Source organism: Gracilinanus agilis, chromosome 3, assembly GCF_016433145.1.
Source record: "Gracilinanus agilis isolate LMUSP501 chromosome 3, AgileGrace, whole genome shotgun sequence".
Taxonomy (NCBI): domain Eukaryota; kingdom Metazoa; phylum Chordata; class Mammalia; order Didelphimorphia; family Didelphidae; genus Gracilinanus; species Gracilinanus agilis.
In genome coordinates this window covers 424,294,003-424,314,659 of record NC_058132.1, presented here as the reverse complement: position 1 = coordinate 424,314,659, position 20,657 = coordinate 424,294,003, and the positions used below count along the sequence as shown (strand labels likewise).

The 20,657-nt window shown below is 34.8% G+C and overlaps 1 protein-coding gene across 1 annotated transcript in view; it reads right to left on the bottom strand.

Moving 5' to 3' along the window:
* Positions 1 to 9,823: 9,823 nt before the first annotated feature.
* RIPK4 (receptor interacting serine/threonine kinase 4) overlaps positions 9,824 to 20,657 on the bottom strand; it is a 56,013-nt gene continuing 45,179 nt past the window's right edge. The window contains exons 5-8 of the mRNA XM_044670315.1: positions 17,067 to 17,225; positions 16,013 to 16,116; positions 14,223 to 14,487; positions 9,824 to 11,063 (exon numbers count right to left, since the gene is read on the bottom strand). Of these exons, the coding sequence (XP_044526250.1) occupies positions 9,880 to 11,063; positions 14,223 to 14,487; positions 16,013 to 16,116; positions 17,067 to 17,225 (1,712 nt within the window). The 3' untranslated portion in view covers positions 9,824 to 9,879. The remainder of the gene's footprint in view (positions 11,064 to 14,222; positions 14,488 to 16,012; positions 16,117 to 17,066; positions 17,226 to 20,657) is intronic.

Genomic DNA, 20,657 nt, shown 5'->3' with positions numbered 1-20,657 from the left:
GTGTTTGATAAGTCAAAAGATCCAAGAACTCAGAATATGACAAACACTGTTGAGAGAACTGAAAAATGGTATGACAGACTGGGCATAAACCAGTAAGCAAATTAAGGGAGCATAGAATAGTTTACCTATTAGATCTATGGATAAGGGAAGATTTTATGACCAAACAAGGAATAGAGAGCACTGTAGGATATAAAATGGATAATTTTGATTATATTAAATTTAAAAGATTTTGCATAAACAAAGCCAATACAACCAAGATTAAGAGGAAAGTAGAAAGATGGGGGAAAAATTTAGAGTATGTCTGATAAAGGTCTTATTTCTAAATACATAGAGAACTAAGTCATAAGTAATTCTCTAGTCAATAGTTGGTCAAAAAGATATTAATAGGCAGTTTTCAGATGAAGAAAACAAGGTAATATGAAAAAATGCTCTAAATCACATTTGATTAGAGAAATGCACATTAAAATAACTCTGAGGTACACCTCACATTAATATGACATATAAGGAAAATGATAAATGTTAGAAGGAATGTGGGAAATTTGGAACACTAATGCACTGTTGGTGAAATACTGATACAACTATTCCAGATAGTAATTTGGAACTATGCCAAAGGGCTCTCTCTAAAACTGTGCATACCCTATCAATACTAGTAATACCACTACTTAATCTGTATCTCAAAGAGATTTTTTGAAAAGTAGAGATATGTGGGGAGGGCATATTTGTACAAAAATATTTATAATAACTCTTTTTGTGGTAGCAAAGAATTGGAAATTTAGGAGACATTCATCAATCAGAGAGGGGTTGAACAAGTTGTGATATATGATTATAATGGAATATTATTATGCTCTAAGAAATGATGAGCATGATGATTTCCAGAAAAACATGGATTTACATGAACTGATGAAGAGTGAAGAGAACAGAACCAAAACATTGTACACAGTAATAATATAATTTAATGATCAAGTGTGAATGGCCTAGCTATTCTCAACAATACAGTGAACCAAGACAATTCCAAATGAAGAAAAATTCCACCAGTCTCCAGAGAAAGAACTTATGGAATACGAGTATAGACCAAAAGATACTATATTTCACTTTCTCCTTTTTTTTTTTTGTTCACGATCTCCTCCACAAAATTATTGCACATGTAAAATCCATATTAGATTCTTTCTACAACAGGGAGATGTGAGGGGAGAGAGGGTGAGAGGAAGGGGTGGGGGAAGGGGAGAATTTGGAGCTCAAAAATTTAAAAAAATGTCAAAATTGTTTTTAAATATAATTGGGGGAAAATAAAATATTATTTTTAAAAATTAAGAAAGTATTCTACTAGAATCCTTTTATGAGACAGATGTAGTTATAGTTCTTAAACCAAGTAAAAACAAAACACAGGAGAAACTTGAGCCAATATCATTAGTGAATATTAACTAAAAACATTTTTTAAATCTTATCAGACCACAGTGACTTAACAAAGAAATTAATTATGGTCAAATGAGATTTATATCAGGAATTCAAAGATAGTTCAGCATTAGGAAAACAAGCAACTAAAGAAGCTTATAAAACCACATGATCATTTCAATGAATGAAGAAAAAGCCTCTTTTAAAAAAAAGTACAAAAATAGGCATTTTTGTAGTGGCAAAGAACTGGAGATTGAAGGGATGAACAACTAAGGAACGGCTAAACAAGTTATGGCATGCAATTGTGATGGAATACTACTACTACACAATAAGAAATGAAGTACAGGTTAAATTATTTTTTAAAAAACCCTTAACTTTCATCTTAGAATCAATGTTGTGTATTGGTTCCAAGGTGGAAGAGTGATAAGGGTTAGGCAATGGGGGTCAAGTAACTTTCCCAGGGTTACAAAGTTGGGAAGTGTCTGAGGCCAGATTTGAACCTAGGACTTCTTGTCTTTAGGCCTAACTCTCAATCCACTGAGCCATCTAGCTGCCACCTAATTTTTTTTTTAATTAAAAGACCTAACATGAAACTATGAAAAACAAAATGAGTAGAACAAAGAGATCATATTAAGCAACAGAAATATTGTTTGAAGAACAACTGTGAATGTTTAACTCCAGAAAAAGACCTGATAAGCATGATATAATAATAATTTTACATATATAGTTGAATAATACCTTCTCTAGTGGAGGTGGGATAAGGAGGGAGAGAGAGATGGGAAATTTAAAGTAACAAATAAAAAAATTTAAACTAAAAAATCCTAGGGAATCAATAAAGATATGCAGATAATTAATAGCTCCAGGAAAGTTGCAAGCTAGAAAAGAGCCTTAAAAATCAATAACATTTCTATAAAGTTATAACAAAATCAAAGTAGCAAAAACAGAAAGGAAATTCCATTCCAATTGTTGGGACAAGGAATTGAAGAGATATCCATCAATTGGAGAATGGCTAAACAAGTTAGAGCATGCAATTATGATGGAATATGTAATAAGTAGATAATGTGACTAATAACAGGGGAGCTGGTGGTACAAGTGTGTCACCTGGGCCTGAGAGCCAGTAACTTCAGTAGCAGGTGATTTGAGACTGTCAAGGATGTGTAGCCTGAGCTGAGATGCCCAGTCAGTCTCCCTGCTACCTATAGGCTCCTTTAAAGTGGAAAGTGAGGGGCCCCTCCTTGCTGGAGTGAAAGCAGAACTCAACAGGAAGTGAAGCTCACACACTTCTTGAATAAAATGGATGCTTGCCCAGTGCTTCCTTTAGAGTAAAGTGGTTGCTATTCTCCCCCCTCCTCAGCCCCTTAGCCCAAGACGATGTTATAATAACTACAGAAGTTCACAGTTTCAGGCTAAGGGTTTATTTTAACACGGAAGGCAAAACTGAGGTAAGAGGGTTTAGGGCTCTTGAGAGACTGTTGCTAGGGGCAACTGGCACGTGTTGGCTATGGACCTAGAAGGTAAGGCCAGGCTGAGGGAACCAGCCCTAAGCCAGAGATAGTTTAACATTGCCCTGTTGTTGTTTGGTCCACCAGCTAGACAGATAAGAGTTGATGAATTGGTTTAGAGGTGTTCCTGTTGCTAGGCTACTCTAATCTAAATCCTGCCCACTTTCCACAAACCAAACCTCCCTTCAACCTCCCGGGGTCCCCAAGGGGAAGTCAGGGGTAGCTGGGTGTCTGGGTGAGGTCAAGGAAATCAGAACCCCCAGGTTGGTTCTGCAGTGGTTTTTATAGTTCCAGCTCAAACTGTCAGCTCCTGGGACTAGCACCTGCCAGGCCAGAGTTCCATTCTCCTAACTGACAGGATTTCCCAGGGTAATTTTGCAAATGCAAGAGATCTTGCATAAATCCTGCATTACAAATACTACTTTGCCACAAGAAATAACAAATAGGTTAATTTTTTTTAATGGAAAGATCTACATGAAGTATGAAGAATTAAAAAACACAACTAAGAGATTATATAAAGAAACAGAAATACCGTTTGAAGAATCGCTTGTGTATATACACCTCCAGAGAAAGAACTGCTCCATAGAAATAAACAAGAAATAGTTTTATAACAGATATATCTTTTTGCCAAATGATGTCTTCTCTAATGTGGGGAAGGGAGAGAGTTATCTGGGTATTTTAATGTAACAAATAAATTTACATTTAAAAACACAAAAGATATCTAAGGATACAAATGATTTGTACACAAAAGATTTGTTTACTCCTTAAAGTAATAATAATTTTTAAATGCAAATTAAGATAAATGGAGGAATAATAAATGTTCATGGGTAGGCCATATCAGTATTTAAAAAAATACAGTATTTTTGAAGTTTACCCTTTTGATGCTATATCAAATTACCAAATGGATAACTTTGTAGAACTTGATAAAATAACAATTCATTTGGAAAAATGTAATATCTAGACTACTGAGGGAAATGATGAAAAGAAGTACAGATGAAGGGAGAATAGCACTTCCAGGCCTCAAACTACATTATAAAGCAGCAGTCATCAAAAAATCTATTGTTAAAAAATAGATAGATCAGTGGAAGAGACTAGACAAAAGAGAAGCAGAAACAAATAAAAACAACCAAAAGTTTAAAAATTATTTAAAATCCTCAAAAAGAAAGGCAGGTAACACTGTAACAATTACAAAGAATCAAAAGAAAAATTGCATTTTCTATAAATATTATGTAGGTACTTAGAGGAAATTATAATAATAAAAAAAGACATAATAAAATGAAGCCTCTGGAGGAAAGAATTGGAAGGAAAATAGTTTGAGAGAAGTAATAAATCTTATGTAAGAAATAAACTACCTGAAAAAGAATAGAAGAAAAAGAAATCAATGACTCTATGAAACACCTCAAAATATTAGAACAAAAATCAAAAGGCTGAAAAAAATAGAAAAACTATAAAGTATGTGAAAAAAGTTATCTAAAAACAGGTGGAGATGATTTAAGAATTTATGCACTCAAAAAAACTGGGCAAGGACCTGTTTGTACAAAAATATTTATGGCTGTGTACTTTCTAGTAGGAAAAAATTGGAAAATGAGGGTATGTCCCTTGATTGGGGAATGACTGAACAAATTGTGGTATATGATGGTGATGGAATACTATTGTGCTACAAGGAATTATTAATTCCTTGAATTGATAAATTTCTTTATTTTTTAAAATTCCATATTATTTATTTTTTTAGAATATTTTTCCATTGCTACATCATTCATGTTCTCTCCCTCCTGTCTTCCCTCCCACCTTCTGGAGTTGACAAGTAATTCCACTGGTTTATAACATGTTATTACTCGAAACCTATTTCTATCTTTGAATTGATAGATTTCTATAAGAACTGGAAAGACCTACATGAACTGATGTGCAGTGAAATAAGCAGAACCAGGAAAACATTATACAGAGTCTGTAACATTGTAAAATGATCAAATGTAATTGACTTTGCTACTAATAGCAATGCAATGATCCAGAACAATTCTATAGGACCTATCAAGAAAGAGCTATGGGAGTAGAAATCTAGAAGAAAACATGTGATTCATCACTTGTTAATATGAGTGTGTGATTTGGGGTTTTGGTTTTAAAGGCTTACTTTTTTACAAAAATGAATAATATGGAAATGGGTTCGAGTGATAATATATTTATGTATAACCCAGTGGAATTGCTTGTCAACCCTGGGAAGGAGAAGGGATGAGGGGAGGGAGAAAACATGAATCATGTAACCATGGAAAAAATAAAATGAACATTTCCATATTTTAAAAAAATTTTCTGCACTTTCTGAAATAATAATTTTAAAAGAAATCTGGATACTATGTTTCTATTTCTCCCCACTTTGAATATTACATTTCAAGAAATATAAATTAAAGTTTCCACTAGAATCAGAGGGCAAAATGAAGGTAGAAGGAATTCACTGATAAGTCTTCTGAAAGAAACCCCAAAAGGAATAGTTCTAGGAGTAACATAACAAAAACTGACAAACTTCTACATCAATGAAAAAATACTGCAAGCATCCAGAAAGCATTTTGAGTACCAATACTATCAGAATCACAATAGATTAGCATCTGTTATTAATAAAGAAATCTTGTAATACAATATTCCAAAAAGCAAAAAAAATAGATTTACAAATGAAACCTTAAATTAAAGGGGAAAAAAAACAACCTTGCCAGAACTTTGCAAATGTGAGTATGTCCTATGGGGGGGAAGAGGGGAAGGAAGAAGTGACTTTTATTGGGATAGATGACTTTCAAGTTTTTCTGATGAATTTGAAATCCCCCCCAAAAATCCTAGAAAAGTAAGTTTACTTGAACGTTTGTAAGATTTGACAATGTAGGGCTGGCATTCTAACAGAAGGAAAAGGAAAAAAAAGTACCTATCAAAACTATATTTTAAAAGCTTTTGAGGGAGTTAAATAAAAAAAAAAAAAGAGGTTCTGACATTAGATTGTTTTTTTTTCAAAGGTTTTAAGGGAGCAAAGAGAAGGTAGAGGTAGATGGAGAAGAGATAAAATGAAGAATAAGCTAGGGGAGCAAGTAGTGATTGAAATTTGGCATGTAGAAGAGCATACATGGAAGAAGGAGTGAAAGGAAGCTGCAGTAGATCAACCTCATTCTAATCAGAAATACAAGGGTGGGACCAATTGAATAAATGCTCAATATCCTTTCTATAGTACAATAAACTCCCTTTTATAAATTATTGGTTGACACTGTCATTTATTCTTCTAAACTAGGACCACCATTTGCCCATGTCAGGACTGGCCTACAATAGCATAGCTATCAAATTTGCAATTGACACTAAGTTACATAAGAATTAATTAGCTAATTATTATTTAGAGAACAAGGCTGTTTATAAGGTCTCCAGAACTTAGAGAAAGAGTGTGAATGTTATTTTAAGCCAGAGAGAAGAATGTTCAGTAGGTTATGGGTAAAGAATTCCCAGTACTCCCTAAGAAAGAGTGGTTGGGAAAAACAGACACACTCTGGAGCTTACTCATGGGAGAATGGGTGTCTAGGGTATTGACTCTGAACGATCTTGGAAGATTTGATAGTAGATAGTCTTTGATAACATCTTATATCTGGGAAGATTGGGAGAGCATTTTTCAACTAAGAGACATTGGTGAAGCTGCTTCTTGAATGACCACAGAGGGCAGTAGAGAACAACAGAGAGCAGTGTCAGAAGTTTGAGTGGAATCTTGATACAGTTAAGCTACAAGCCTATTATATATCTAAAGGAGTTTTATAAGAATTATTATTAGCTTAGTTTAGCAAGCTAGATATATTTAATAGATAGAAAGGGAGTTTAAGTTAGCTCTGATCTTCATCAGGGAAGAAGCAGTCCTCTGCAGGACAGTTGGGTTCTGGGTTTTATTTAGTATTGATTACTTTAGGGATAAATAGATTTGATAACTCCTATCCTACCTATTTCTAAAACCTGTATCCTGTTCCTGCTTCTTCTTCTATTTTTAATAAATAGGCTTTATAATAGTTTGTCTTCAGCCAACTTCATCTACCGCCAGAATCAGATAGGCTCTAACAGCTTTAGCAGAATCCTAATCAATACCAATTGATATCAACTGGCCCTCATATATCAATCATCAATATCAAGATCAATTTCTATCATAACAGTTAAAAGGGTATAAGGTATATACATACTGGATGATCCAAATGGATCTTGATAGGTTAGAGCAATGGTGTCAAACTCAAAATCACTGGCCATTGATCCATACATAAGGATCCTTGATGGGCCACATATTGACTTAGATTTATAATGTGTAATTATCTCTATTTTATTGCATTAATTTTGTTTTTCACACATTGTAATCTTGTTTGAAATGCACTCAAATATTGTAGATCATGTGTCTGACAGCTCCAGGACAGACTATAATTAGAAACAAATGTGAAATCTTGCACTTTGGTATAATCAACTTCACAAGTAGAAGAGTGGCGATGTATGGTTTAGACATCAGTTCTAAAAGTTATCTGGGGCTTATGGAGAATTGTGTATTAAGCAAGGAACAAATTATAGGAACAGAATGACGATAATACTCTGCCTTTGTCAGAGTGTGCAGAGGAGGGCAATTAATATAGTAAAGGACTATAAATTCATGTCATATCAAAGTCATTTGAAAGATATTTTGAGTCATTGAATAATGGAAGATTTGGGGGAGGGTGAAGAAATAATATGATAGTTGTCTTGAAGTATTTGAAGGATTGTGATGTAGTAGACAGATTAGATTTGCTCTGTTTAGCTCCAGGAGTCAAAACAAGAAGGAATGGGTAGAAGGTGCAAAGAGACAAATTTGTGCTTGATGATAGGGGAAAAAAATGTAATCATTTGATCTACTCAAAAGGAAAACAGACAGTCTCAAGAGCTGGTCCCTTCTCAAGTATTGTGATTCTTGAAATATGGAGCCTTGTTACTTGATTCAAATGTCCTTGTCATCCTTTATGAACTTCATGTTTAGAAGAAATTGAGGCTATTAAAGCATTTCTAATACAGAGGACTGAGATTTCCTTCTACCTTCTAAAATCCCTATTTCCCTAATTCACTTGCAATGAAACAGTGTAGCATAATGGAAAAATCCACAAATTTGCAACCAAGAGTTACTTGGATTTGAATTCTATTGAAGTCATTTACTACTTTTATGACCTTATATGTCATGTCACCTTTCTTGGGTTCAAATTTTAATTTGTAAGACCTCTTCCATTCCTAAATCTTATGATATTATAAAGCTTCACCGAAAGGACAAGACCAAAATTGATCAAGCAATCATGTCCAATCTCTAGTTTTAAAAAAGCATATCATTTGGGCTTTCTCAATGAAAAGTTCAAAAACTCAAAGCAATCACTAGGACATCAAAATAAAGCAGTTATAAACTTTATTGGTGTTTGAGCTTTAAAAAAACAAAAAGGAAGGGGGCATATTAAAACATAGCCAGTTCCAAACAGTTCAGATATTTTCTATCACAGAAAATATGTATACAGCCAGGAAAAGTATACATAGTATATTAATGTTTATCAATACATTGCACACCAGTTCATTCTAATCAGGATGAATACACACTGAGGCAAGTTCTATAATAACTTTGTCTTAGTATAACAGAAATCTAATGAGACTGTTTAAACAATTATAGTAGCTCTAAAAAAAACATCAAAATTTATATGTCCAAATAAGAAATGTTACATTAATGAGTTGCCTCATGAAACATTACACTATTCCAATCATGCTGCAATTTTGAGAATTCCTCTCATGAAGCAGCCTTCTGAACCACATTAAAAGCCTTGTAAAATATCACTTGCTTTAACCAAAAATTATTTGGAGACAAACACATTGGATGGGAAAAGTAGATTTTCAAAAGTGGATAATACTGTTTTCATTTAAAAGAAAATTAGGTAAATGAAAAAAGCAATGGTAGTTTTTAAATGTTTTGTGTCATAACGCCATCACTGGAGTAAGTATTAATGGACCATTTTGAGCTTTGCCTGGAGTGACTAACTTTGAAGGACAGCTCATATGAATATAAGTTCTGATTTTTTGTTTTAAAAGTCTCATTATTTTACACTATGACTTAATACAACAAGTAGTTCATGGGTATCCTCTACTTTTAGAAAATTGAAATTTCTCAGTTTTTTTCCTTTCTTCATCTTCATCTTACATCTTCAATGTAAAACATACTTATATGCTTAATGAAACTGACATCAAATCTGTACAAAATATACAACTGCTATTTATAATATGGCATTGGGATAGGGATTTGACCTCTAATTTCATTAGTTTAGGAAACTCCCAGGTGGGGAAAACTTCCTCAGGTCAGCACCTTCTCTGCAACTTGTACTCTTTGAGATTTTGCTAGAACACTGATATGCCAGAATTAAAACAAACAGGAGGCATAGAGAGGCTTATTCCATCATATCCACAATTTTGGTATGTAGTTTGACATCAAATCATCTGTCATTCCTCCCCTACCTCATGTCTACCCCAAGTGATCACATAATTCATCTTTTCAGTATAGACATTTTAATGTTGCGTGTAATTTAAGTTACTAATGTTTCATAAACACACCATGGTAGAAACTGAAAAACTGATCAAACATCATCTCTTATACACAGTGCACACTGATCAGCTTAAATGTAAAGAGGCAAAAGCCACTCCGACCAACATTACTTCAGATAAGGCTCCACTAACTTCTCTGTGGTAATAGATTACTTGTCCAAAGAGAAGTTTAAAATGAAAAAAAAAATGGTGACTACATTATCGATGTCTTCAACACTCATTTTCTTATATCCATCCTTGGCCAATGAAACCTGAAATCCTGAGGCAAGCTGTTTATAGCTGGGGCTAGCTATTTAACATTTTCTTGTTCTACTAACAAAAGAATGTGGCAAGAACCCAAATAAGGCCCTTCCTCACCCTACAGATTGAGGCATAAAACAAAGACTTAGTGGGGACCAATCTAAGTCTTACTTCGACGTAACAATGTAGCAATTGGACTGGTGCCCCGTTGTTCCACCAATTGCTGACTGCTCTGAAACTTGAGTCCTTGAAAATTGATGTGTGCCCCATGTTTTAACAAGATCTCCACAGTCTTCGCATGCCTGCCCCGGGCTGCCAAGTGCAGTGCAGTACACCCTTCATCATCAAATAGGTTTATGTTGTCTGGAGTAAGGAGTTCCTCCACCACTTCAGAATGTCCATGGGCAGCAGCAAGATGGAGGGCTGTCTGGTTCAGGGGCCCTCCAACTAAGATATCAGCTTTTTCTTCCATCAGTAGCTTAGCAGTGGCAAGATGTCCATTTTGGGAAGCCAAATGGAGGGCAGTATAGCCTTCTGCTGTCATGGCTTCCTTTTCGGCCCCCCGATTCAAAAGCAACCTTGAAGTGCTTGTGTGGCCAGTTTCTGCAGCAATGTGAAGGGGAGTCTGCAAAAAGAGATTCCGGATGTTGACATCTGACTGTAGGTCAATGAGAATTCGTGCCACACGGTAATGGCCTCGCTGGGCTGCCAGGTGTAACGGAGTCCTCCCATCTAGGGTCTGTGCATTCACACTCACACCCGGTTGTTTGGCCAGGAGCTTCACAATGGGTAGGTGACCTTGCCAGGCAGCATAGTGCAGAGGCATCCAGTCGTCCTTTCCTTGGAGACTCACATCAACACCCCTCCTCAGAAGGATACGCACAATGTTCTCTTGTCCATGCTGACAGGCAATGTGCATAGGAGTCCTCCCCTCAAAATCTACCTCATTAAAGGAGGCATTCTTATCTAATAGGAGCCTGAGGCTAGATTCATCCCCATTTTGTGCAGCAAAGTGCAGAGCTGTCCACTGGTCTTCATCTTTGGCATTAACATTTATCTTTCTGGCCAGAATAAGTTCAACAACATTCTTGACTCTTTTTTCTATAGCTACATGAAGAGGAGTTGAGCCTTTTCTATTGGTGAGATTGGGGTTGGCATTATTCAGTAGGAGCCACTTGACACATTCCTCCTGGCCTGCTTCCACTGCCAGATGAAGGAGGCTGGAATTCCCATCTAGGATCAGGTCAACATCCTGAGGCTGTAGGATCTTCATCAACTTGCTAGTATCACCAGACATAATTGCTTCTGCAAGCTTTCTCTTCTGAATATCAGTTGTGCTAATATCTGAGAAAGAAATAGAAATAGTTTTTCATTTGGTATCTATAAAAGTACAATCATATTTTACTACAAGCAATACATTTTCTTATACCATGTTAAATGTTTCACAGACAAAAAGCACGCCAGGTCTCTTATCTGAGATAGTTAAAGTATTCTTTGTTATTTTATATAAAGATAAAGTTTAGGTATTTCACTTTTATGTAATAATCTAAAGTTTAGAAATACTTTCCTCATAAATATCATTTGAGGTTAGTGGTATTTCTTATCTCCAATTTATTTACAGATGAATAAACAAGTTTAAAGAAATATGTGGCTTACTCAGAGCCAGAATAGCTAGTAAGTGACAAGAGGATTTGAACTCAGATCTTTTGATGCTAGTAGCAATAGTCATCATTTATGTAGTACTTTCAAGTATGGGGTTCTGTGCATCTATTATATCATTTGATTCTTAAAATAATTCTGTGAAGCAGGTGATAATATGATCCTCATTTTATACATAAGGAAACTAAGGCTAAGAGGTTAAGTGACTTACTGAGTCATAGAGCTACTAAGTATCTAAGGCTAGATTTTAACTTATGTTTTAACTTAAGTCTTTCTGATTCCAAGTCCAGGGCGCCAGCACTGCACTTCTAAGAAAAGCATATTACTATGTATTTCATAGTCTCTGCCCTCAGGGAGTTTACCATAGGGGATATGAAACAACCATAGGAGATATGAAACAATCACAGAAAACTGTAATATAAGGTAAAATAGGATAAGGGAGATACAAGCAAGAGACTATGTTAGGATCAGGATAAGGGAAGGGGAAACATTAACTTTTTATAGAAGGTAGCATTGTTTAAAATTGATAATCTCCTTTTTAAAAAGTATTTTTCCAAGTAAGCTTTTCCTAACATGCTAAAGACAAAGGATTCAAAGAGAGATAAGTCATAAGCAACAAATTTAACTTTTAAAAACTTAATTCTTCAACATAGACAAGGAGAACCCACTTCTTAAAGCCAGAAAAACTCAAAACTATCTCTGAAGAGGGAACCTTTTTCCTCTTCAAGGGTACAAAATAACACTTTTATTTTCTTTCAAATAACATGTTTCCTATTTCAGTAAGAAAAATTAACCAGCATTTGCCTGTTAATGTTAAAAATTAATTAATGTTAATGTTAATTAATGTCAATAAAAATTTAACATTTGTTAATTTTACATTCACTATTAAATTCCTACTCAGTTTTCTTGAACTCATGAAAATAAGATTTCCATCCTTCAATTTAAAAAACAAAACAAAACTTGTACCTTCTGCCTTAGAATTGATACTGAGTATCAGTTCCAAGGCAGAAGAACAGTAAGAGAGAGGCAATTGGGGTTAAGTGACTTGCCCAGTGTCACACAGCTAGGAAGTACCTGCGGTCAGCCCAAGACCTGGTTTTAAATCCATTGAACCACCTAGCTGTCTCCCATCCTTCTTTCTAGCTGTGTGACCTTGGGCAAGTTACTTAACCCCAATTGCCAAGCCCTTCCTACTCTTCTACCTTGGAACAGATACTAAGACACAAGGTACAGTTGAAAAAAAATTCCATCCTTCATATTTTTAAGAGAATTTTCCCCACTCCCCTCTTCAACTGATTTTACTCTACTGACAGATTTTGCTCCTTATTCTCAAGAATACAATTTAATATGGTGATTTATATGCAAATAAATGATACAAATTAGGCAATGCAATGCAACTTGAAAAGTCAAAAATCAGATGGGAGCAATATTACTTCCAATGGGAAGAGATTAGAAGGCTGTTAAGAATAGCATTCTGAACTGAACTAAAAACTTTAAAAAGTGTTCATATATACAAACAATATGGGAGACCAAGTTTTATTTATAAAGAATATGTTCTTAGATTCATCTAGGTCTAACATATCTTTTCAATGGAGTCTCACAGTATTCTTCCTCGTGTGCTCTATGATCCAAATTAACTCAATGTCCTCAAAATGTCACAGGTTTCCACTGCTATTCCTTTGTTTTTGTTATTCCCTAAGTTTGTAATATTTTCTACCCCTAAAATCAGCTTCTTATCATCCTGCCCGCTGACCTCAAAACTCAATCTCTACTTCTTCCCCACTGGAAATTATCTTGATCTATGACTTTTATAAATTATATAATTTATTTATGTGTATATCTTATTATTTTAGATTATTAGCCTCTTGAGAAAGACTATAATTTTACTTTGTATTTCCCTTAGAACTTACCACTTTATATCATATACATGAAGACCCTTACTAATCTTTACTAAATGTAATTACGTGTTGAATATATACTTTATTTTTTAGCACAAATTTTATTACTTTTTAAAATTAATATAATTTGTTTACAAGTGTCTCAGTCCTGCCTCCCCTTCCCCTCCACATCAGGAAACAAGTGTGTATATATATATATATGGGTGTGTGTGTGTGTGTGTGTGTGTGTGTGTATATATACATATATATATAAAAATTATGTCTTTCATGTTTTCATTTTTCAGTTCATTCATAAGTTATTCTCCAAGTATTAAATATGCAGCTGTATATAATGTTCTCTAGGTTCTACTCATTTCACTATTTATTATCCCATGTAGCTCTTTCCAGTTTTTAAAAAATTAGCCTGTTCATTATTTCTTATGGTGCAGTAGTATTGCATCTCAATCATATACCACAATTTGTTTAGCTATTCCAATTGATGAACATCTCCTCAATTTCTAGTTCTTTGCCATTACAAAAAGAACTACCATGATGATTTACTTTACCCAATAAAAACTTGTCCAAGTTTGTGCCATTGGTCAAACTGGGAAAAATCTGCCCCCTACCCTATCTCTAACTTTTGAAATCCTATTCATCCTTCAAGGCATGCCCTCATCATCTCAACTCAGATAGAAGTGATTTCAATACTTACATTCAAATAATATATCACAGGCTCATCAAGGACAGGGACCATATTTTTAAAATATTTGTTGGTTTCATAGGGTACCAATGTAAATTATATGGATGGAAGGAAGGTGAAAGAAGTAACTGCACATTTTTTGTTGTTAAATACCTAACTATTAAATGTAACATTGTGTAGTTATTCAAAGACTACGTAGCATTCTGAATCCTGAAACTGTCCTCTAACCGTTATATTTCAGATTCCCAGATGGCATGTTTTACGTACCACTTGTTGAATTCTCTCGTTCAAAAGAAAGAGAGAGTGATCCTCTGGAAGAAAAGGCTGAATCTACTGAAGATACACCAGAAAGTCTTTTGCCACTGCTAGAAGATGCAAGTTTTGATTCAGAGGAACTACGGCTCAGTTCTTCTGAATGTTTTATAGTCTGTGAAATTCCAGAATCCAACTGAGAGAGTAACTCTGAAAGACTGTAGTCCTTATCAAATGTTGGTGTAGATGCACCCTTAAATTGAGCTGGGATAGATATTGCCTATTTAAAAAAGGAGAAGAATAAAATAAATAAAAGGACAATATCCACACCTGTTTGATTCAGCTCTCATAAAAATGTATAATACCATAAAGTATTACTAGAGGGGTAAGGAAAGGAAAAGATCAGGATACCATAGAGGAGAAGAGATGCTTTAATTCATTTCTAAGGAGCTTAGATTATCACCCATATTTTGTTAAAAATTTAATTTTTTTTAATAGCAAGTCAACCTTAGCAAGTCCACAGAGCAAAAGACTGAAATAAAATAGGATAGGTTTTTTGTTGTTGTCATTATTGAAAAGGGATTCTGATTCCAGAATAGATGTGGGGTTAGGGGAGGAAGAGATACTTTCAGAAATGAATCTGATATAAAAACCTATTATTTTTTAATTAGTAAAAAAGAAATTAGACCCAAAAGAAACCATGTTTTTGGGAAGTGTAGGCTAGGGAAATAATATGAAAATGCATCTATCACTATTATTAGAAATATAATTCCTTAGGCAGCTATGTGGCACTTAGATAAAGAGTACCAAGCCTGGAGTCAGGAAGACTCATTTTTGAGAGTTCATCTGGCCTCAAAAACTTAGTAACTATGTGACCCTAGGCAAATCACTTAACTGTTTGCCTCAGTTTCTCATCTTAAAAAGTTGGAGAAAGAAATGGCAAAACACCTTAGTATCTCTGCCAAGAAGACTCCAAATGGGGTCATGAAAAATTGGACATGAGTGAAAATTACTGAACAACAAATAATTCTTCTACTACCTCAAAACATCATTGATTGGGAATTTGAAAGGGCGTTAAGGATCATCTAATCTCCATTTGACAGATGAAACTGAGGTCCAGAAAGGTAACTTACTCAAAGTCACCAAGCTGAGACTTATAACCACTACTTAGATAGGCAGGGGAGAGGAACAATGGGAAACAGAGACAAGTAAGAAATTAGTTTAGAGTTGCCACCCTTGGCTTAGGGGCTAAAAGATGCAGGACCTTATTATTTCATTTCCTGAAATGGAGAACTTCAGTAAACATGCATAGAATAATATGTTTATAGTTAGAATGATATTTTAGAGGTTATCTAGTCCCATTCCTCTTGTTGTACAGAAGAAAAAACTAAGGTGCTCAGAGGTTGTGACTTATTCAATTTCACAAAGTTAAGTATTAGAGATAGAATTTAAATACAGATTGTCTGACTCTAAAGTCAGGGTGGCCCTTCCACAGTAACATACATTTTAGGGAATTATAACAAGAACTTCAAAAAAAAATTCCACTTCCAAATTCTCTCCCTCTCTTCAGCCCCTACTCCACCACTGAGAAGACAAGAAATACACTACCCACACATCTGAAGTAATGCAAAACTTATTTCTTCATTAGCTATGTAAAACAAGAATTTAGACATTGGTCAATAGCATGCAAAAAACTGAACTATCCTTGAAAAGCTTTAGACCAAAGTTTCAGGCAATGAACTTTCTATAATGGCAGGACTGAGAAACCAATTCCAAAAAATTAAATGTCAAGAGAAGGTATTAACCTCGGTTTTTGGTTCCTGAGGGTTTTTTATATCCAGGTCTTGGACTGTTTCTTTTATTTCGTCATCGGGTTTTTCACAGAGGTCTTCAGTTTCAGCAGTGATTTCTTTGAAAGAGAGAGAAAACATATTTACTCAAGGTAATAATAGATATGAATTTCTGTATTTAGTGATAATATAACATACTCAAAAAAACAACAACACGAAGCTTTCTACTTAAGCTAGGGAATGTACGGTGAACATCAACTATTAAAAATTCTTTTTACAGTATAGATAGTATATCCTATGCTGAAGAAACTACCTAGATATGGTTAGTAATGAATAATACATAGATGCACATTAATATATATATACAATATATACATATGCCATACAATATAATTATATATCATATAAAGTATTTGTGTGAGCATGTCCTCTGCTAAACATAGGAATCTGAGTTATTTCCAGCCCTGTAGTTATAGTGATAGCCAGCTGACCGAGTGGACACTCACGAGCTATATAACCCTAGGCAAGTTACTTAACTATAAATTAGAGATAATAATAGCATGTATCTCACAAATTGGAATGGAGTTGAGACCATCTAGTCCAACTACTACAACTTATAAACAACTACAACTACTACAACAACCAAAACACAACCACTACTACTACTACTACTACTACTACTACTACTACTACTACTACTACTACTACTACTACTACTCCCCTCAGCTTTCTTTTATTAAATGTGTTGTCAATATTCTCAGCATTTAGCAGAGTCCCTGGCACACATAAATAAATGCTTAGTAAGTACTAGTTGACTAACTGTACTGTGTAGTCTGAATGATTAATTCAAACCCAAAACTTGTTATTGTTCTTTTGTTCTCTCCTTTTTATTTAATTGCCTTAGGTTTCTCATCTGGTCTGGTCCCTCATTTTACAGATGATCCAATACTCTGAACTTTGTCATCTGAAGTTCAATGGAGCAATTAAGTAGTAACATTTTGAGAAGTGAATGCTAGGATGTGTCTCACTTTGGGTTGGATGATAGCTGTATAACTAGGTAACACATTACCTTGAAAACTTGGCCGACTTTGGGGATCATCCTGCCAGCATTTCTGCATGAGTCTAATCAAGTTATTACAGGCACGAGGTCTGGATTTGGAAATGGGGGGTAGCTCCAGGCGATGGCCTTTTACAACTTTTACCATAATATGCAGAATGTTTTTCTCATCTGAAAAGTAAAGGCAAACAAGTTACAGCAGATCTAATTAAATGAAAGGAGAATTTCTTATCATTAGGGTAAAAAAATAACTATGGGAAAAAGCAGAAATATTGAATTTAGATTACTGAGCTGTTAACAGAACTATGATGGTAATAAAAATGTCCATACTATTGCATATAGCTTTGTTTAACTCTTTCTCTGATGTTATGATTCTCAAAAGGTTCTTTTATCCTTCCACATGCAGATCTTAACTTAACCTTCTTTAAGAACTTCTAGTCCTCCTTAATTTTAGTGCCTTCCTTCTTTTATTATCTCTGATTTATGCTATATATTCTGTTTGCACATAGTTACTTGCATATTGTTTCCCCCATTAGACTGTGGGCTCCTCAAGAACAGAGCCTTTTGTTTTGATTTTTTTCCTGGTCTTTTTTTTTTGTTGTTATTTTATTCCAGCACTTAGCAAAATGCTGGCAACAAATCAGGCATTTAAGAACTGTTGATTTAACCAAATAAAGACAGGCTTTTGAAGTTGTGACAAAAAAAAAAAACCCAACACAAACTATTTGTCAACCAATGGCCAAGCAGTTAAAGATGATTCACTCTGAATTACTACATTTGTTGAAATGATAGTATAATTAGTTACCAAGACAATACTTGAAGCCTTTACCCCTTGACAGGATCTGCCAGAACATAGCTCTTAAAAACCCAAGTTCATGTCCACACCATAATGAAGCAAAGGAGAATGATTTTAATGAAGGTGATATATACAATTCAACACAAATAAATCCTCCTCTTTCATTGCAGTTTCTGATAATGGGGTTGTTCTCTAGCTAGCTAAGGCCATACACTTGATATGTTCCTTTGATCTCATTTCCTTTTCTCCAACATATCAATTACCCACATTGTCATCCTGACGCTCTCTAATCTTCAATCTCTCCTCTTCTATTGGTTCCTTCCCTAATGTCTTACAAATATGGTCAAGACTCCACCATCCTTTTAAAAATTCTTAGTAAATCCTACTATATTTGCTAACAATTAATTCATATTCTGACTTTTCAGGCTAAACTACTTTTAAAGTCATCTGTGTTTAGTATCTCCACTTCTTCCTCTCCACTAACTTCCTGAAATCTGGCTTTCAATCTCTTAATTCAAATGAAAGTGCTCTCTCTAAACTTATCAAACATTTCTTAATTGCTGAATCTAATGTTTTTTCTCAACTCCCACCTAAGGGCTAGGCAATGGGGGTTGTGTCTGAGGCCAGATTTGAACCTAGGACCTCCCGTCTCTCAGCCTGGCTCTCAATCCACTGAGTCACCCAGCTGCCCCCAATTCCCACCTTTTTGGACAATATTCTACACTACTGACCATTTTCTTCTTAGGGATACTCTTTCCTCTTCTGATTTTTTTATTTTCTTTTGGTTTCCTTTCTACCTGTTTTCACTGTTAGATCCTGACCCAAGCCAGGCCTATTAATTGAATGTATCCTAAGGATTGGTCCAGGGTCCTTGTTTTCTTTCTTTATTCTGAGATCTATTTATCTAACTTTAGCTTTTCTCCTTAATCTCAGTCCTGCATTACCAACTGCCTATTTAACATTTCAGATTGGCTGTCCTGTAGACATCTCAAATTTAATATGTCCAAAATATTATTATGATCAATTCAGTGACTAATTTTAACTAAAGAAGAGACAGTGAACTAATGGTACAGAATGAGACTGTTATCTACGTATTTTGCTTGACTGTACTTATTTGCTACAAGGAAGGGCTTTATGATGATAGTGAAAAGTGACAATGATATGAAAAAAACACTTTTTCTAAAAAAAGTGTACATGAAGGAAGTAATGTAGAATAAGTCTGGAGAGACAACTGGAGGCAGACTGGAGAGCCTTAAATGCTAGGCTAAAGAGTTTTCATCTCTTATCAAGATTTTTTTGAGCAGGGAAGTACCATGGTGAAGGGAGTTATGTGGAAAATAGATTGGAGAGTAGAAAAGATTAGAATCAGGGAGATAAAGGAAAGGTTTTTTCTTGTAAAAGAATTACATTTAAGAATGTTGCATGTTCAATTAATTGGGCAATGGGACATATAAAAATACAGGAGCATATTTACTGTTTCCTTCCTCTTCATGTCACTGGTTAGCTCAGCAGTTAACCAGCATCCATCTAGCCCACGGATTTTTAGCCTTTTTTGTGTTATGGAACATTCTGGGAGTCTGGTGAAGCCTGAGGGACCCCTTCTTAGAATATTTGTTGTCTTCATTCATAATTTAATGAAATGCTAAATTTTAGTTTGAATCTAGTGAAAATAAAATTGTGATTTTTGTCCTATCCAAGTTCTTGATCCCCCTAATATCTATCTGTAGACCTCATGTTAAGAAACCCTGATCTAGCCAGCTCTATTATATAGTGACTGACTAATATCATTCAATAGTCTTTTTTCCCCCCTTACCTTCAGACTTGGAGTCAATACTGTGTATTGGCTCCAAGGCAGAAGAGTGGTAAGGGTAGGCAATGGGGGTCAAGTGATTTGCCCAGGGTCACACAGCTGGGAAGTGTCTGAGGCCAGATTTGAACCTTGGACCTCCTGTCTCTAGGCCTGGCTCTCAATCCACTGAGCCACCCAGCTGCCCTTCTCAATAAGAAGTAATCTGAGGATGAAAAGTGCAGCAATATATAAAGATTTCCTGTATATATTATTCCATTGGATGCCATGAGATTTTGACTGCTGCAATCTCTTTTGAATGTTTGTGGGAAGGGGAGGTTAAGTACTAGAAGAGACAAATTTCAAGTTAAGGAATGGTATCCCCAGTGCAATTCCAGCCTTGATGTCTTTGTGATTGGAATTATAATTGACACAAAGAAGCAGATTTTTAACATAGTGGGACATTACTTTAAAGCCTAAGCTGAGTCTTTCTTTGAAAAAAGCCATTAAATTATCACTGCAGATGTGAATTATTTTACTCAGTTTAAAATCATTGTCAGTATTCTCTTATTAGTACTTCACTCAGTTTCATACAGAATTTGGGTGTAATTTCAACCCTTAAAAATATTTTTTCACTATTTTATTGATTATTGAATTCTCTAAGATCCAACACTTTAGATAATTTTCAAAATTACATTGCTAGGGAGTGGAAAAACATCAAGTATTTCCTATTCTGGATTGCCTGATAAAATCTCAGCTTTCTGCTTTGTTATCTTCAAGCAATCAAACCCAAGGGTTTTTTATTCTTGACATTTACACTCATGACATTTATACTCATGACTTATATTCTTGACATTTACACTCATTTACACTTGGAACTTCAGCTGTCATCTATACAAGACATATAAAAGCTGACATTCTGCTTTCCAAAAACCTTCTATTATTATATTGACTGTAGTCTAATTAAAACAAGAGGGGTTGAGAAAGAAACCTATAAAGAATGAGTGATGATTGGTGATAG